The following is an 18,300-nucleotide window of genomic DNA, read 5'->3' on the forward strand; positions in this document are numbered from 1 at the left end:
CGCGGCCTGGCCTGGCTCCCAAGATGGCGGCGCGCAGGGCGCGGAGGCCGCGCTGTCGCTGAGAGGCCCCGCGCTCCGGTGCGGCTCCCGCTCCCCGCGAGCCCTGTGAGTGCGCCGGGCCCGCCCGGGCCGCCCGCCGGCGACAGCCGCCGAATCGTGAAGGGGGGAAGGGGGTGGGGAGGCCGGGGTGGGGAGCGAGCGCCTCCCCGGGCACTGGCAGCCCCGTCTACGGCGCGCGCGCGGCGGCGTGCGGGCGGGTCTGAGAAGAGTTGAGCATCCTTGGCCGGGTTGGGGCTGCAGGGGCGGACCTGCGCTGCCGGTGGGTTCGTCTCAGGTGAGGTATAAAAAAGCCGCGGTCGAGCTCTGGAACTCTCCTCTAGTTCAATGGGGTGTGTAAAAAGACAGGGAAAACTTATTATTTTCGGGCGTTGCGGTCTGGATTGGGACATTTGAGATGGTTCATTTAAGATGTTTGCGGGTGATAATTTTCGTTCCTGGTTCCGTATTCGGAAATGCTTTCTCTCCTTTAAAGAAGCAGAGCTCGTCGCTTCAGGCGCTTTTAGTGTTAACTGGTTTTTAAACGTTTTAGAAGATAGGAAGCAAAATATCTTATAAGGAAGAAGTATCATTGCAGTTATAAAAAATAGCGCCTTTCTAGTAAATAAGATGGGAATGCGTGGTTGTGGCCTGGCGCGCTTTTGTTGACTCTGGAAATAGTTTTTAGTAGCCACTTACTTTTTCTTGTGACAGAATTTAGATCTGTCTGTGACCGATACCACGAGTTGTGAAGGTGATTCCAAAACCACCGTGAGGCAAAGGCATTTTCCTTTATTCTGAAAAAGAAAAACTTTTTGAAGGTGAGCGAGGTGCTGATTGTAGGCATCGTTCTGTGGGCTTTCACGTGATCTCCCTTCCGTTTTCGAAGGGAAACGTCTCGAAAAGTAATAGCCGATTTTAAGAGTTTTAAGTTTGGGTCTTCCTGTGACTGTCTTGCTTAGAGCGATTATATTGCATCATATGTTAATCACTGTTACACAAACCTTTGCAGGTAACTGCAGTAATCTGTGCATGGTGAATTAGAGTAAGAGCAGTTTTGTGCCTGAAAGAAATAAGGCAGCGGGTGTTCATTCTGTAAACTGAGGCATGGCTGAGCATCTGTCGTAATTCAAACACCAGAAAGGTGCCTGCAGAGCTTTGTGATCTGCATCTGTGTATACACGTATACAGTGCTGGTAAACACATGCAAGTAGGAGACTCTTGGAGTGTATTTGGTTGCCTTGTTTGGGTTGTCTTAATCTTGGTATGTGAGAGGACACTGATATTTTTTTTCATTAAGTAATGCAAGTACAGATCACTTTACAAAGTTTCTGCCAAGTGTTTGCTGCTCGGGGTATCCCTGGGAGCAGGCACCTGCCTGCCTTTAAGTGGCAGGTTCAGGCTCACCTCACCAGTGCCTTTCCTACTTACCTAATCCCCCTAACTTTACAAATCTTTCTGCACCCATCGCTGAATTGTTTTTTCCTACTTTTATGGACAAAGTGGATGGAGGTTGTTCTACCAAGAAATCACAGATATTATTGGAGATGTATTCTTGAAATTTCCTTATTAAACAGGAAATAGCAATGGTAACCTATGGATTTTTATTTGATTGTATTTGCAATATATAGGGAGGATAAAGGCAAAGTTCTTTATTACTTATTTTTGAGCATAGGCAAAAGTTCTTTCCAACCAGCAAGGCTAAGCACTGTTCCACTTTATTCTTCTTTGAGCAGGAGCTGTAGGGGTCAGTTCTCTCCATTTTTAAAGAATTCGTTTTCTGTTTTCTTCAAGGTCCTGAAGTGACTTTCCGAAGACTTCCATTTTTGAAAATTTAAAAAGCAAAAACAGTTCTGTTTTAATAAATGAAGGAGAATAAAGAAAATTCCAGCCCTTCTGTAAACTTGGCAAACCTGGACCATACAAAGCCATGCTGGTACTGGGATAAGAAAGATTTGGCACACACACCATCACAGCTTGAAGGGCTTGATCCAGCTACAGAGGCACGATACCGCAGGGAAGGGGCCAGATTCATATTCGATGTGGGAACACGTTTAGGGCTGTATCCTTTAAACTTAACGTGTTATGAAATGTCTTTAGGAATAGTGAGTTTTCAGAATAAAATGTACAGGAAATGTGACATGCTCAGCTGTTCAGATGTTTAATTGTTAATAAAAAGCATATTTGTGTATACGTGCTTTTTGATGTAATGTGTTCCTACACAATTTCTATCCATTCATTGGGTAGACAGGCTTGCAATTTGACCATAGGGAAGTAAGGTGATACAAACTTTCCAATTAAGAGTAACTTGTGTGATTTATGAAACTCAGTGTTTCACTGTATGAATCTACCTGACATGTCAAATTTTGAATTTTTCCCTCAGTTTTCTTGAGTGTGCCTTTAGGCTTCTAACGTCTGCCTCCCCAGTCTTGGTCTTTGGTGGCTGTTTTTTTCTGTCATTGATTTGGGATTTACAACTTTGTGCGTAAATTTTTCCAAGTGTCCCACTCTCTCATAGATGGCCACTTAAATTTTCTGCTTCCTATATTCCTACACTTTCTTTCATCTCCTAAGTTCTTTCTTTAATGAAGCATGGTGAAGACAAATTTTTTACTTTCCTTAAAGTGAAGAATAGGGAGCATGTTCCAATTTTATTTGCATTTGTAAGTGTGAATAGCAACTTTCCTCCACACCAGCACTTGAATGTGAAGTGATAATTTGTTCTGTTCCTTTGTGTACCTAGTGCTAGATTTGACCTTCTCTGAAGCAGGTATGGTGCAACACTGGGGTGACCTTATGTGCATCCTCTTGTAAGTACAATCAGGACTTTGTGCACTTACAATAAATGCTTTAGGTATCAGCTGCATCTGGGCCTGATCATAGTATTTACACAGCTTCAAGGGCTTTTGTGACTTTTTTTTTCCCCTAGAGCTCCTGTTTTACTTGCAGTGTTTTCTAACTGGTCACTGAACAGCCAATTACTTTAAATACTTGATAAAGCAGAATCCATAGTGCATGTCTGGTTTCAAATTTGTTTTATGTGCTGTTTGAAAGTCCTTAATCTGCACCACAGACATTATGACACTCTAGCAACTGGAATAATTTATTTCCATCGGTTTTATATGTTTCATTCCTTCAAACAGTTCCCGAGATATGTAAGTATTTAGAATATTGATGACTTAATTTAATGATTGCACTAGACAGGGACTATTTTAAATGGTGAGTGGTCACTTGGGTACTACTACTGCTGTTCGCTACAGAAAGATGGTAAATTAGCATTTTGTCTTTTAATTATTCCAGCTTAAAATTCGTTGTTCTTAACTGTTTACACATTTCTGTTTATGCTTAGAAATGTATTGACACTGCAGTTATGACTTGCTGGTAATTTTCTTTAGGAGTAGCAGCTGTAGTGCTGGTAGTTCTGCATTAGCTGAAAGTAAAAAAGAAGTGTAATGCAGTTTTAAAACTGCTTGTCAAACAACATTGAACCAGGACAAATTGTGCTTTGGGTTTCTGACCTTGAAATTAAGTTGTATAACATAGACAGTCCTCCAAATTTTGTATTTTTCTTCTGAGAAAATAGAAGTTTAACACTATATTAAAATTAGAAATTAGTATGCTCATTAAGCCTTTCCTGGGAGACTTCTACAGATCTGTTAATGGAAACTGACAGTGCCTTTATAATGCTACACTATATTACATATCTACATGCAGACCACTTTTTGAAAGTATTTGCCTTTCTTTAGGTGACAGGAGCCTGCTGTCTCTTCCTAGCAGGAAAGGTTGAAGAAACACCCAAGAAATGTAAAGACATAATTAAAACAGCTCGTAGCTTGCTAAATGATGTACAGTTTGGGCAGTTTGGAGATGACCCGAAGGTAAAAATACTCCTGTTGAATTTGATTTCATCCTGTTGTACTGTAGTGAAGTGACACACATTCAATAGAGCACTGAGTGATTTTCAGTTGTTCGAAATTAAATTAGATACTCAGCATGCATTCTGGGTAATGTGATTGGTAGCTATGAAAGTAATTCTTCCTAATACAAGTTGCTCTGGGGGCTTACTGGAATAATTGTTTTCATTAAAAGTTTGCATTTTATTTCATGTAAATTCTGATACTTTTACACATTAAAGTAAATTTGAGTCATTTCAGTCAGAGCAAGAAATGTTACCAAGACATAAATCATAAATAATTGAATGGGGTTTTAGGAAGTAATTAATAGTGAATCTTAAATAAGAGAGCTAGATCTCAAACGTATTGAGAAGTTTCTTATTTACAGTATTGACTTAGCAAAACTATGCTTTTCTTTAAATTTGCTTATTTTAAATAGCAGAAGGACTTGAAACTTTTGAGTGAAATGTGGTAGAGCTTATATTTTTGTTGTGATTTTGTATCTGGCAGTTTCATGCTGTATCTGGTTCAGTTCATTCTTCAGAGGAATAAGGGTTTTAAACACCACATCCCCTCACTCCCTGTCCTCACTCAAACAAATGTGAAGAAAAGGTATCTTATGAGTTTAAAATAATATTGTGAGTTGAAGAGCCTTCCGTTCTCCTTGGAGACAAACATGGCTGCCTGGAGGACCTGTGTAGTCATTCTCTTTACTAGCATAAAGCATTTTTGAGTAAAAGAAGCAATAATACTGTGGTTACATTGTAACTCTCTGTAGGAAGAAGTGATGGTGCTTGAAAGAATCTTACTCCAAACAATAAAGTTTGATTTGCAAGTGGAACATCCATACCAATTTCTTCTCAAGTATGCCAAACAACTCAAAGGTAAAATATTGCAGGGTGAGCAATGAAAGCTTGTAATTGATTTCCAGAACATAATATATTAACAGTGCAAGAATATTCTACTTCTAACCGTTTGTTCCCTCCTAATTTTATGTCCTATTTTTTTTGTGATTGTTTTTCAGGAGACAAAAATAAAATTCAAAAACTGGTTCAAATGGCATGGACATTTGTCAATGACAGGTAAGACAGACCTAGGAAGCATTCTGAAAGTGAAATAATTACCGTTGCTTACTTTGTTCTGGTATTCGATTTTTTTTTTGACAAATATTTGATTTTTTTTTCTGCTTGTTACATGTTCTCTTGGTCATGTTCCTCAGTTTTTCTTCCCATCATTACCATGATGGTTCCATTCAGCACAAATCTTGAATATGTATGAAGTAAATCAGTAAGACCTCTGCAGTGTTGTGGTACTGATTTAGTGCTGCATTAAAAAGAAACTTACTGTTTAAAAGGGACAAACCAAATTCTAAATCTACAGGATAGAAACTGGCTTCTTGTGGAATCTGTCATATATGGTCTGTTCTGAAAAAAAAGGAGTCACTTCTCAATTCCATCATGTTCATCGTTGTATTTTTAATGTTATATTTTGGTAATAGTGAAGTAGCCATTAAATTCACTGAGGAATACAGTTTTTAGCACTGGATTTGCAATTTCTCAAATAATGAACTTGTAAGAATCACATCAATTAATGAGAGTGCATGTAAAAGCACTTCTCATGTGATACTGAGAAAAAAAACACAACTTGACACACTTTAGTCCTGTTCAGGAGATTCTACAGAGCCGGGCAAGTTATTTTATTAAGGACTTAAATATTATATTTTATTTCCGTAGCAAACCTTTTAAGAAAGTGTGTAATTAGTCTGACTGTTCAGAAATTGTGAATACATGGAATTCAGTCATGCCTACAGCAGTAGAACATCATAAAAAAAGAGGTGCATTTTTAACCATATGCCTGATTTGAATTAGCTGTGTGTGGGTTCAGATTCCACTTAAACTCTCCAAATTAATTTGATCAAAATTAATGTGGATCTTAAGACATGTTTATTTCAGCTGCTGTCAGTCTTGTAGGTGATGATCTTACAGGTAGAACAAAATTAATGGCATGACTGTCACTGTTAAGTCTGTCAAACTGCTGTAATTTATCCATCAAAATTTGGACACCATTGTACTTGGAATTAGATAGTGTTTAATATTTTAAAAAACCAAACATTTAAAATGCACTTCAGGAAAACACTTGTATGAAGTTGGAGGGGTTGTTACAAATCATACATAATAATTATCTCTGTTCTGAAGAGGCTATATTGTGCTTACTTAATAAGCACTGTATTTCTGTATTAGAAGTTTGGAGGATCCTGGGAGACTAATTATGTGTTTTGCACTACAGGCCTTTAGAATAGGGGGGTCTGTTTTTGTGCAGCCACAGTGAATTCGTGGAAATTCAGCTGGCTGGCTGGATTTAAAATTCTGTAAGCAGGTTATATGTTACATAATATGGAGAAAAGAGCAAAAAAATATTTAATAATTTAAAATTGATATCAGGAAATAGTAACTGATTATGACAGAAACTTTGTATCAATAATACTGATAACATTGATTATTTTAGCATTAGCTTTAACAAAGCCTTTTCAAGAGACAACCTTTTATTTGTTGATCTAAAACTTGTGTTACGCTTGACAAGTTGCTTTACTAGTTTATGTTGGCTATTCTGTTGGGTTTTGGGGTTTTTTTAGTATTTGTTTGCATTTTATTGACAAACATTTGGAAGCTCTAAAATCTGATCTGGGACGTTATTTCATGACAGTGGTAGTCCAGAAATAGTTTAGTCTTGTAAACTCTTTTGTTTAACAAGGCTCTTAGTTAAAATTGCCTGGAAAGTTAGAGTCGTGGTGGGATTTTACACCCTGTTAATTATAGCTACTGTGCATTAAAGTGCACTTGGAGAATCAGGTAATCTCCAGGGTTGTGTTTTGTTTTGGTTTATTTTCTGTTGCAGTCTCTGCACTACACTGTCCCTGCAGTGGGAGCCTGAGATCATAGCTGTTGCAGTTATGTACTTAGCAGGCCGTTTGTGTAAGTTTGAAATACAGGAATGGACATCTAAACCAATGTACAGACGATGGTGGGAGCAGTTTGTCCAAGATGTCCCTGTCGATGTTTTGGAAGGTATGAAAACTGTTTTCCACAGCATTTTTGCAACTGTGTGGCCTAGGTCATAAGTAAATGCAAATAGCTCTTTATCTAGATTTTGGTCAAAATAATCTTGTGTCCAGTATGTAACTCAGATCGAATGTGCTATGGCTTAATCAGGTTTTAAATTGAACTGGCTTAGCTTAGAAGCATACTTAATCATCATGATTAGTCTTTTGTTCAATATTGGCTTTACAATTTGTGTCGTTTATAACACATCTAATTAGTCAGAATTGTCATGGCGTGTTTTCTATTTTTTTAATGATTATCTTCTCCCCATTTTAAATAAGTGGTTCTACAAACACTGGAATTAATGGAGCCTGATTTCCAGTGGTTTTCCCATTGATAATTGATCTCTTTGACCAAATTATGCTAGGATAGAGGGTTTTTGTCATGAATGATGAACAGATTATGAGGGGCCTTTAGCCTGTAAAGTGTTGGAAGAAGAATTTAGTACTAGTCCTTTGCTTAGTTTCCTAAAACTTTTTTGACTGGCCTAACTAGGAATGTGTGTTGTAACATATAATCTTCTTCCACTTGCTTTTTTTCTGTATTACTGTCCTGTGAGTGTGGTTACCTGGCTCTTCTGTCACACAGTAATGACATACAGTGTGTCATTACCAGGACACTGTGTTCTTCTTCTGAAGGGTGTGCATATACATGTACGTATTGCTTTGGATAGGCAGAAGAAACTCAGAAATGCAAGTATAAGTTGAAAATTAATCTGCTTTTAAAAAGTTATTGTATTCATTATAATGATGAATAATATTTGCAATGAATTTTTCCAAAGTACGTGTCCAGTAAAGATCAGAGTTGATAATTGTGTTAAAGATACCGTGGTACATTATGAGGTTGTAATACTTTGGAATTTTCTTCCTTTATTATTAAGATATCTGTCATCAGATCCTGGATCTGTACTCACAGGGAAAACAGCAAATGCCTCATCATACTCCTCATCAGTTGCAGCAGCCACCATCTCTTCAGTCTACACCCCAGGCACCTGCAGGACAGCAGTCACAGCAATCCCAAAGTTCAGAGCAATCCCAGACACAGCAGCAAAAAGAGTCGCAGCAGTCAGCACAGCAACAGCAGCAGCAGCAGCAAACACAGGCACAACAACCTAAAAAGCCCTCTCCCCAGTCAAGTCCTCCTAGACAGATTAAAAGACCAGCAGTAAGTTGAACTTTAACTTGGAATTTGTTTTTAGGCTGATGTGATGCCCATTTCATTTAAAGGCCACAATGTGCAACAGACTTGTTTTAAGAATGAGCTTTAAGAATGAACCTAGTAATTAATTTTATGTAGTTGATTTTCCTTGGTTATGTGACAACTTTGTTAATGCAGAACAGCCTTTACAGTTCCAGCATATGACTTTCTTATTCCACTTGACCCAAAAGCCATGGAAAGGCTTTTAAGTCAACATGAGCTATTCAGGTTCTCAGTGTTTGTGGTTCTGGGCTATCAGCCTTGGTTGTTTTCTCTATTAAGCAGGTTTAATTTAAGGAGGGTTTCTTGTGCCACACCTGAATGTAGAGATGTGCACAATGCTGATGAGGACATTATTTGACTCTTTGATTGCTAATATTAGGAGAATAGTAACTTCTAAAGTTATGTCAAAGTTATTGGAAAAAAAGTCTTTTAAAATAATCCTTTAACAGTAGCAGCCTATAAATCATCATACTTTATAGCCTCACTTTGTCCATTATATCACATCATAATTTAAAATAAGAAGCTACATTGCCATTTAGATAGTTTCACAAGTACTGTAAGCACTTTTCAACACCCATCAAGTTCAAATGAAGCTTTCAGATTTTAATCTAGACTTTTGTTTTGGTTTTTTTTTCACTTGTAAGTGAAAAAAAAATGTTACCCAAGTCTTCTTTCATGTGAGCTTAGCAAGAGGAGTGTTTTTCAGAAGTACAGTCTTTGGAACAAGTCCATTTAGGATGTAAATTTTGTTCTAACTTCTGCTTTAACTTGTAATTAATACATGCCCATAGAGGACAGACATCAGGAGGAAAAAAAGCAAAACAACAAAATAAAAAAAAAAAAAAAACTAGGAGTAAGCAGCAAATATTGGAATGAAATGGAATTGGAAGAGTGCACCATCTTCCTGATGACAGACTCCCAAAAAAAGGACAAAAATGTAACTCTGTAAATCCTTGGGTTTGTAAGTGCAGGATAGAACTTACTAGAGGAACAGACCTGCACTAAAATTTTTAGTTGTTGCACTGAACTTTAGTATTGTTCAGGTTAGAAATGTGATAATAGTTTGCTTGAAAAGTGTGAGACTTCTTTACAGGTATTATGCATTTCTTCTCATATTTCTTATGCCATCAGCACAAATTTTGATGGAGGTGTCAGACATGTAGGATCTCTTACTGTTTTCCTTCAACAAAAATGCCTGGGACAGTTTGGCATATCAGAAACTGTTAATAATGATTTTTGTTTTTCCTGTGTGCACCATCTAAGTTGTTATGAATGCTTGTTCATTCCTGTAAAGGATCTACCATTAAAGTACTACTGATTTTGTCCCATCCCATATGTTAATGAAGTATCTGGTGGAAAAAAGTGATGCTTTTGCATGAATAGTATCTCTTCTTGAACAGTCACCTCTGGTCAAGCCATCAGTGAAACTTACTTTTTTCTGAAATTAGTCTGAGGTCTGTCACCTAATAATCAAGGAAAAAAATAGTAGATACACTATAAACAGCCACAACAAATAAAAAGCAAAGGGTGTCTCAAAGGAGTTTTGTAGGAATACAGCACAAGCAGCATGAATTCGAGAAAAGTAAAGGTAGTGATCCAAAATTGTTCTTTATCCAGAAAGCAGTCTGGGAGAACAAGATGTGTGGTGTTTGAAAGATTTACTTGGTGCTTCTACAATGTCCTTGAATTAGATGTACCATAAAGCTTGCTTAAAATCTTTGCCTGCTTCTATAAATAGGGCTTTGCATGACTTCTCCTTTGGTTTGTGCAGAACAGAAACACACTTTGTTCCTGGAGGCCAGATTTTCAATTTACATGAACTCTTATAACTCCCATTACCTTCTACTGAGCCAAGATGCTTTCAAGCAGCTGAGGCATTGGCCCATGACTTACAGAACTATATGAGATGTCTATAGCATCTGCACATCCTCTACATCTCTAGTGGTGAATAGCACTCAAATTTTCAGTTGATTTCATTAAAAAATACTGGTGAATCATTAAATGGAAATAGTATTCTCATTTGGATTAAACTAGAAATTGTTAGGGGGAACAATTTTATTGCTCACAGAAACAGAAGTAAAGGACCAGTTCCATTGTATAGAATAGCCATCAGTGTGACAGTAGATAATATTGATAATTTATTATTATTTATTATGACTCTCAGGTGTTCTGGCTGGACAAACTGCAGTGCAGTGGAATGACCAAATAAATGCTCATCTCTATTTTAGCAGCTGCCATTATTAGAGATTTGTTGCTGCATGATTATTTTTTTCTTTAGCATAAATGCAGTTTAAATTGATGTTTGTTTTTTCTGTAATGAGTGATTTTGCTCCAGTTTCTTGTTCTACTGTAATGGTGTACCTTGATGTTGTTCTTTGTTTATGTTGTTATTGTTCCATATTAAAAAATGCACAGTAATTTAATTGCTTGTCACCTGAAGTGATCATCTGACTTCGCAAAATTAGTGATTTTTGGAAAAGCTCCAACAAGTAGTGATTTGCTTCTATTTGAAAGTGCAGGGAGAACTGATACAGTTTTACAGGCATGGAATTTACTGCTAGAAATCAAGAAAAAACCATCCACCTAAAATGAAGGCAGCAGATGAGTCCCTGAGAGTCACTAAGAAAAAAGTATGTGTGTTTGAAATGGTAAGATAAAGATTGTCCTTAAAAAGAAAGCAGCTGAAGGTGTCTAGAAAATTGAAATGACTATCAAAGGAATATGAGAATGAGGTTACCTCAAGAAGGCAAAAATTAGACTACAAAAATATTGAGAATACCCATCAGAATTAAGGAGAAGTACTGTTCAAGTTGGATTGTAGTGTCTGTCCATTCTTGCGGTGGAAAGTGAAATTAAGGAAACAGAGAAACTGTTTATGCAGGTAAAGCTACTAGAGATAAACAGTCCCTTAAGATATATTTTCATTGAAAAGACAGAGAAGCTATGTACTGTACCCCTCTGACCTTCATTATTCATTCTAAATATAGCTGTACTTAAAATTTTTCATTGAAGTTCTCTGCTTTTCTCAGAAGCTATCAAGTAGTCATCTCAATGGGACTGTGAAGATTTTTTTTTATTCCCATATCTGTGGTTGTTTAAAACCAACCATAGCACAACAGCCAACAAAGAAACAAGAAAAACCTAACCAAAAAGATGTGATTGGAAGGATGATGTGAGGGTTTATGGATTTCGTTCAGTGTGCATAAAATTTTTTCCTGGCATAACATTTGGATTTTACAATGTTTTCGATCTGAAGGCTTCTGCAATGTTTTATGCTGTGCAACACTTTCACTGCCCTCCTGTCCTGGTAAATAAAGCATAAGAGCCTGAAGTGATTTTGGCAAAGGTTGAGTGACAGGTCAATGCAGAATCGGGAACAGAGACCTCTTGTTTTCAGCTCAGTGAGCAGTGAACTAGCCTATGACATATGTGCAGTGGATGATAAATACATTAAATGAGATTTAATACTCAACAGTGGGAACAGCAGGAAATGCTGCATATAAAATACCTGCTATTTTTCCAGTCTTTTCATTCTGCTGGTTAAGCTGGGCTTTTCCAGTGTGATTTGACTTTGTTCAGTGTTTGTCTTTCATTTGTCATAAGAAACTATAGAAGCATTTAGGTTGGAAAAAATCTTAAAAATCATCATTTCCAATCATTAATGCAACACTGTCAAGTCCACCGCTAAACCATGTCCCCAAGTACCACATCTACACATCTTTTGAATACCTACAGGGATGGTGATTGAACCACTTCCATGGGCAGCCTGTTCCAATGCCTGACCACCCTTTCCATGAAGAAATTTTACCTCATATCCAATCTAAACCTCCCTTGGCACAACTTGAGGCTGATTCTTCATGTCTTGCCACTTATTACCTGGGAGAACTGCAATGGTCTTATTTTTATCTTTTCTTTTTTTTTCAAATAGGCTGTATCTCCAAAAGAAGAAACAAAAGCAGCAGGTAAATATTGATATTCTGTTCATATTGCTTCCATTTTACTGCTTAGACCAGAATAAGTAATTTGCTGACATGCACTTAGTTTGTTTGCTTACAGGCTTAGCAATTCTAAACAATTTTGATCCTAATAATGTACCTTAAATATATACTATAACTGTTTTTAAAATGTTCCTAACTGCAAAACTTGACATTAATTGAGTATAACTGCCCAGAGAGTCTCTTAATAGAGTCTATTCAGTAGAATTCTTGCTAAACTAGTCAGCTCTCAATGTCTTAACTCCATGGCATCATTTGGGAGTAGTTCCTCAGCAAGCTGTGAGGTGTTGAAGTGACTGAAGGTACCATGTCATTAAATAGCTGCACTACCAGTGAGTGGTTGGTAATCAGCAATGTTTGTAATTGGTTGTTGGCAAGGCTGCCACTAAACAGCATTTTGTGTCAGTAGTGTAGCAAAAGAAATGTAGGCTCACCACAGTGATCATACCTGATTCTTTTGTTTGTTTGGGAATTTTTCTTCATTTTGCTGGCTTGGAACAAAGTAGTTCAGGATAGCTAGGATGTACTTCCTAAGGAAGTCTGGCACTCATTCCTCTGTCTGCAGATAGATTCCTGACAGCTGTCTCTTCCCCTCCTCTCTCCTGTCCAATTGCTGTTTTATTTGTTTTCTGACACATGTTTCCCTAGCAGACCATAGGTCAACTTCTGAGAGCTGTTCCAACTATTTACAAGCTAAAGTTTTAGGCTAGAAAACATTATTGTTCATCTTCATTTGCATACTGTTATTTGGGACAGTTTTGTCTCTAGGTACAAAGTCACTTGAACTTGTACACATATGTTCTTTTGGAAGACTTGTATGTGATGCTTGATGAAACTTGATTTATACAAAGGTGTTGATTTTAGGTTTCTTTATTAAACATATCTAGTAAATAGGATTTCCACTGTACTTTTGCATAGTGTAATGTGATGTGATGTGATGTGATAATCATTAGCATGAGACCAGAGTCGGAATTTAGAAGATATTGCAGAGCAATAACCAATCACAAACTGACAAATGTTTTTTAGAACCACCGCCACCATCCAAAATTCCTAAAATTGAAACTTCACATCCACCAATACCTCCTGCACATCCACCTCCAGGTAAGCTTTTATTTTTTTAAACACATTTATCCGTGTTGTTAACTTCCTTGCTTTTCATTTGGATGCTGGTAGGTAATGGTGTGGAGACAGGGGTTTGTTGCCTTGATTAATCAGCTTGGCAAGTAAAAATATAAGGCTGATAAGCTCTAGAGGGAATTACATCATAGTAGCACAGGCTTTTCCAGACAGAAGTAAAAAACGTACAATGGAAACAAGACTATACTAGGTGGATATAGGCAGAACAAAGCCACAGCAGTTAAAGGCCTGGAAGACTAAAACTGTTAATAGCAGGCTAAAAAAGACTTCTTGATCTCAAAAGGATGGTAGATGTCTAGAGCAGCTTTCAGCTGTCCTATAGAAGTTTTCCATGTTATATCTCTTGTACAGGAATTCTGCAGGTGTGCAGCATCCAAACAATAAGGGGGATGCTTTCTTTGCTGTACCTCAAAGGAGGACTTCTTTTTCTGCCAGAGAACATTAATACTGCACACAGGCTCTTATGTTTGCAAAACAAACTGTACTGTTGTAAAAATGTGCTTCCAGCACCTCGATGCATTAGCTGTCTTCCAGTGACCCTGAAATATGAGATAAATACTTCACAGACCATGGTCTGTATTGTAACTGTAAGATTACAGCTTCTAAAAGGAACTAGAAGAGAGAAAAGCAGTGCCCTGAAATATTGTAGGACAATTTTTCTCATTTGGTAATAATGAAGAATGAAGCTTTTCTAAATACATGCTCATTATTCCTTCTGTTGTTAAGTCTTTAATGTACTTATGCATCCAGAATGGTTCTGAAAATGAGCAAATGAGGAAATTATTGCCTGATACAATTGAGGAGCTAGAAGTCACTGAAATCATGAGTAGCACCACCTTGAGTAATTTAATTATGTGGCTTTCCGAGGGGGCAGTTTTGCTGTTAAAATCCTGCTTAGGCAGGTAATGAAATTATTTCCCTTGTTACCTGAAATTTTCCTCTTTGTTTATACAAGGATGTAATTGTACGAGCACCGAAACATTATCAAAATAAAGGGCAGCTCTTTGGAAAAGTCAGGTGAAAACCAAGAATGTGTCTTGACCAAGTGAACTGTGAGGAGGATTTATCTTGAATTCTGTTTAACAGTGGCAGTGTAGTATGCCACTAGACATGACTGCCTTATATGTGTTTGTAGATAGCTTTTCTTACTGAACAATGTTGTAGATGCTTATATATACAAGCAAAATGAATGTCAAGATGTCCCAGACTCTTTTGATTTAATAATCTCTCTTACCATGCAGAGAGGTTGCTGTGAGGTTAGTCATCTTAGTGGTATTACTTACTTTATAATATCTGCATTAAGAGGGGAAAACAAGCAATTCTTATTTAAAGAGAAGACAGCTTAAAGCATGTTCTTTCCAGAAGTGGCTAAGTATTATTCTGTAATATTGTTTTATGAACTTCTCCAGAGTCTCAGGTATTGAGTTCACTGAAATTAATCAGTGGGACAAAGCTGATCAGATATCATGTCTTTCTTACTTACTCTTTGGTTTTCTTTTTCTCTTTGGTAGCAGGTTTAGAACTGAGTATTAAAGACTTGAGACTTTGGCCTGTGTTCTCAGTGTTTCTCAATATGGGAGGCAGGTGAAGTGCAGAGAATAATCCCAGGCCACCTCCTGGGCTACCAAAGAGGTAGAAAGGAGGCCTGGACTAAAGGTGGAAGCAGTGAACTAAAGATTTTTGGTATTGTGAATCCTGTGACTTTTTAAATCCACCAGTCGCGATTCATCCATCCAGTCTGTTAATTCTGCTGATCATATAACAATATTTAAATTATAAAAAATTGTAATAAGAAAGATGAATTTAACTTTTAGAATGGGAAAAGCTGACCTTGAAGCTTTGATAGGCAGCTTGGTTGGTTTTTAGCGACCTGAGAAGGTCTGACTGGATACCATATGGCATTCAGAGATTTAGAGAATTGAGTTCTCTTTTGCTAATTTAACTGGAGGAAAAATATGAAGTATTCAGAAGCTGTTCTTGCCACTATCCTTCAAAAAAATGAATCAAACTTTCTTTTCCAGAGCGCAAACCTCCTTTGACAACAGCAGTTTCAATGGGAGAACCAGAGCAATCTACTACTGTGGACTCAGTAGATATGCCAAAGGTCCAGATTCCTCCCCCTGCTCATCCTGCCCCAGTACATCAACCTCCACCTCTGCCACATCGTCCCCCACCCCCACCCCCCACCAGTTATATTACAGGGATGTCTACTACAAATTCTTACATGTCAGGGGAGGGTTATCAAAGTCTGCAGTCAATGATGAAAACAGAAGGACCAACATACGGAGCTTTACCACCGGCCTATGGACCACCAGCTCACCTACCATACCATCCTCATGTCTACCCTCCCAACCCTCCACCACCAGTTCCGCCTCCACCCCCTGCCTCTTTCCCCCCACCCAACATTCCACCTCCTACTCCTGGGTATCCTCCTCCGCCTACATACAACCCTAATTTCCCACCTCCAAGACTGCCTCCAACTCATGCAGTACCACCTCATCCACCTCCAGGGCTGGGAATGCCACCAGCTAGTTACCCCCCTCCTACTGTTCCCCCAGGTGGACAGCCACCTGTACCACCTCCAATTCCACCACCTGGTATGCCACCTGTAGCAGGACTTGGACGTGCTACATGGATGAGATAGCATGAGGTAATTTGCACGATATACCTTTATGTTGATTAGGCAGGAGTAGATAGCCAAAACCTACATTGTAAAGATGAAGAGGAGGGTAATCTGTATAATTTAGATGAAGACATGAGATTAAATGAAAATTTAGCTGATCTGTTTGCAGTATGGTTTATGGTGAGTTATATAGGCTTCTAGATTTTAATCAGCTTTGCGGTATCTATTCTAACTTTATACATTTGACTTAAATTTAATTTGTCTTGACTTATTCCAGCACTGGATTACTTTGTACTAGCAAAACCAGCCATATTGGCTCAATTATATCAGAAAGAAGAAAATTTCCTTCTAGAAATCAGTGCCTATTTTTAAGTATCAAAATAGCCAGATACTATGATATTTGATCTATAGTAAGAAACTTCATTTTTAATAGCAAGTAAAACAACACGATGTCAAGCATAAAAGCTGCTTTATTTAAGAGAGATTTTGAATGCTAGCTGACTGGAATAATTTTGAGGTGTTTGCCTTGCTGATAGTTTTGGTTTGGAATGTACTGGTATCTTAAAATATTGTATGTTTACACCTATTTGCAAATTCCTGTACATAATATATATATTTTCTAAGTGTGAAAGTCTGAATGTAACAGCCTACTGTGATGTACATCATAGTTATAAATGGGACTACTTTGTTCACTCAACCCAAATAAAATTTGTTCTGAATTTAGTGGATTTCCAGGTTTTTCATATTAGTTCAGAGATCATAACTATGGTTACTCCAAGATACTTACTCCAAGGCATTTCAGCAGCGGTCTCCCAAATCTTATTCATCGGTTTATTTAAAAAGAATGTATTTTATTTTATTCAGCTAGAAGTATACACTATCACAATCAATCTCTTACTTCATTTTTACTAAAATATTTCAAATTAATGTTTTACACACATTATCAAAAAAAACTGTACTATTACTTTCCTTCCCCAAAAAAAGCCAGAGTGGTTCAATAATAGGTAAAAACGCGTGCTAAGGTCTAAAGAATTTTGCTATATACACAACAGCAGGTGCTAACTTTTCCAGTTCTTTGTAAATCATATACAGAAAATATAGCAGGGCTGTAAGATCACAGGTTTAACAGAAATCAAACTTTAAACTGATTTCTAAAGCAGCACAAATAGACTTTCCCCACATTATGAAAAATATACAATTTTATCACTTTACAGTCATGCACTTTGAAAAAGATCAGTAGTACTCTTTCCCCCCCAGTTTCTAGAAAGATAAAAGGTCACTTTAACACTGATTTCATTTAATATCTAATATTTGGATAAAAATGTGCCATTCTCAAACAAGGTTGTGCTCAGCAGTTTTATCAAGGTGCGAAGAGCCAACTGAAGCTGGTTATGCTGCAGCATTTCAGGAAATGTTAAGGAAATGCTGCTTACTCCAGTCACTCCAACAAAAGGATGTGATTTTACTTTCCTAAAGCAAAGTCCGTTTGTAAACAGTGGATGTTTTCTTTACCAGAGGATTGCAGAACCTAGGGCTTCAATCTTGAGGAAATTATCTTGGGCTATTGCCCCAAATATATTAATTAAATGGCCACTACTTCAAGGGATGTTCCCTTCCAATTTAATGTACAAAGCTCCTCAGGTAGTTTTCATTGAATACTGAGCGCATAGGTAAGTGAATTTAAATATGCATATAAAATATATATTTAGACAGCTGAAAATTCAGCACCCAAGTCATCCTGTAAAGTCATTGAACATAATTTTACCTCAGGAAGACATAGCTCAAATGGAGCCAAGTAGGAAGATTGGCAAGCCTAAAAACCCCTAAACAGTAATGCCCCAAGGTACAGCACTGTCATGTTCTTCTGCAAAATCAGTGATGTACATCTTAGATTGATGATAAAATAAAGGGCAGTACCCTATGAGTATGAAGTTTGTTCAGATGAACTGCTGGCAATCCTATAAACTGGCTTTTCAGGATTTGTGGGGCTAATTGGCGTCAATTGCAGCACTGTTTCCCTTTTAGGTGAGATCTGCAGGTAGAACAAAACAAGCTTTGCTTGAGGTCATTGAATAGATTTTAAGAGAGATTTGAGAGCAGGGAATATTTGAGTGGGAATTACATAGTCGTGAGACTAGTAATCTGGTGAGTGTAGAAGCCTTGTCTTGTTGAGAGGACCTGCTAATAGCCTCATATACCCCTTAAATAGCAAGCATGTCATGAACACACCCAGTTAACTCTCTCCTAGTGCTGGCAACATTTGTGTTGCTTTAGTTAAAATTCACTGACATAAATCAACCTTGTTCCAAATATACTTG

General features: G+C 37.6%; 1 protein-coding gene across 3 annotated transcripts; it reads left to right on the forward strand.

Annotated features, from left to right (window-relative positions):
* Positions 1-10: 10 nt before the first annotated feature.
* On the forward strand, positions 11-16,699 carry CCNK (cyclin K). Of its 3 annotated transcripts, none has more exons than XM_062494653.1 (11): positions 11-105; positions 1,831-2,098; positions 3,110-3,191; positions 3,783-3,914; positions 4,708-4,813; positions 4,954-5,011; positions 6,825-6,994; positions 7,908-8,191; positions 12,156-12,189; positions 13,249-13,323; positions 15,381-16,699. In XM_062494653.1, exons 2-11 carry the CDS (start codon positions 1,902-1,904, stop codon positions 16,001-16,003), a joined length of 1,761 nt encoding a protein of 586 aa, XP_062350637.1. In that variant the 5' UTR covers positions 11-105; positions 1,831-1,901; the 3' UTR covers positions 16,004-16,699. The 3 variants fall into 3 exon arrangements, with proteins under 3 accessions (XP_062350637.1, XP_062350636.1, XP_062350638.1); XM_062494652.1 differs by lacking the exon at positions 11-105 and adding an exon at positions 271-334; XM_062494654.1 differs by lacking the exon at positions 11-105 and adding an exon at positions 791-857.
* Positions 16,700-18,300: the final 1,601 nt, after the last annotated feature.

The sequence above is a fragment of the Cinclus cinclus genome, chromosome 6 (genome assembly GCF_963662255.1).
Source record: "Cinclus cinclus chromosome 6, bCinCin1.1, whole genome shotgun sequence".
Taxonomy (NCBI): Eukaryota; Metazoa; Chordata; class Aves; order Passeriformes; family Cinclidae; genus Cinclus; species Cinclus cinclus.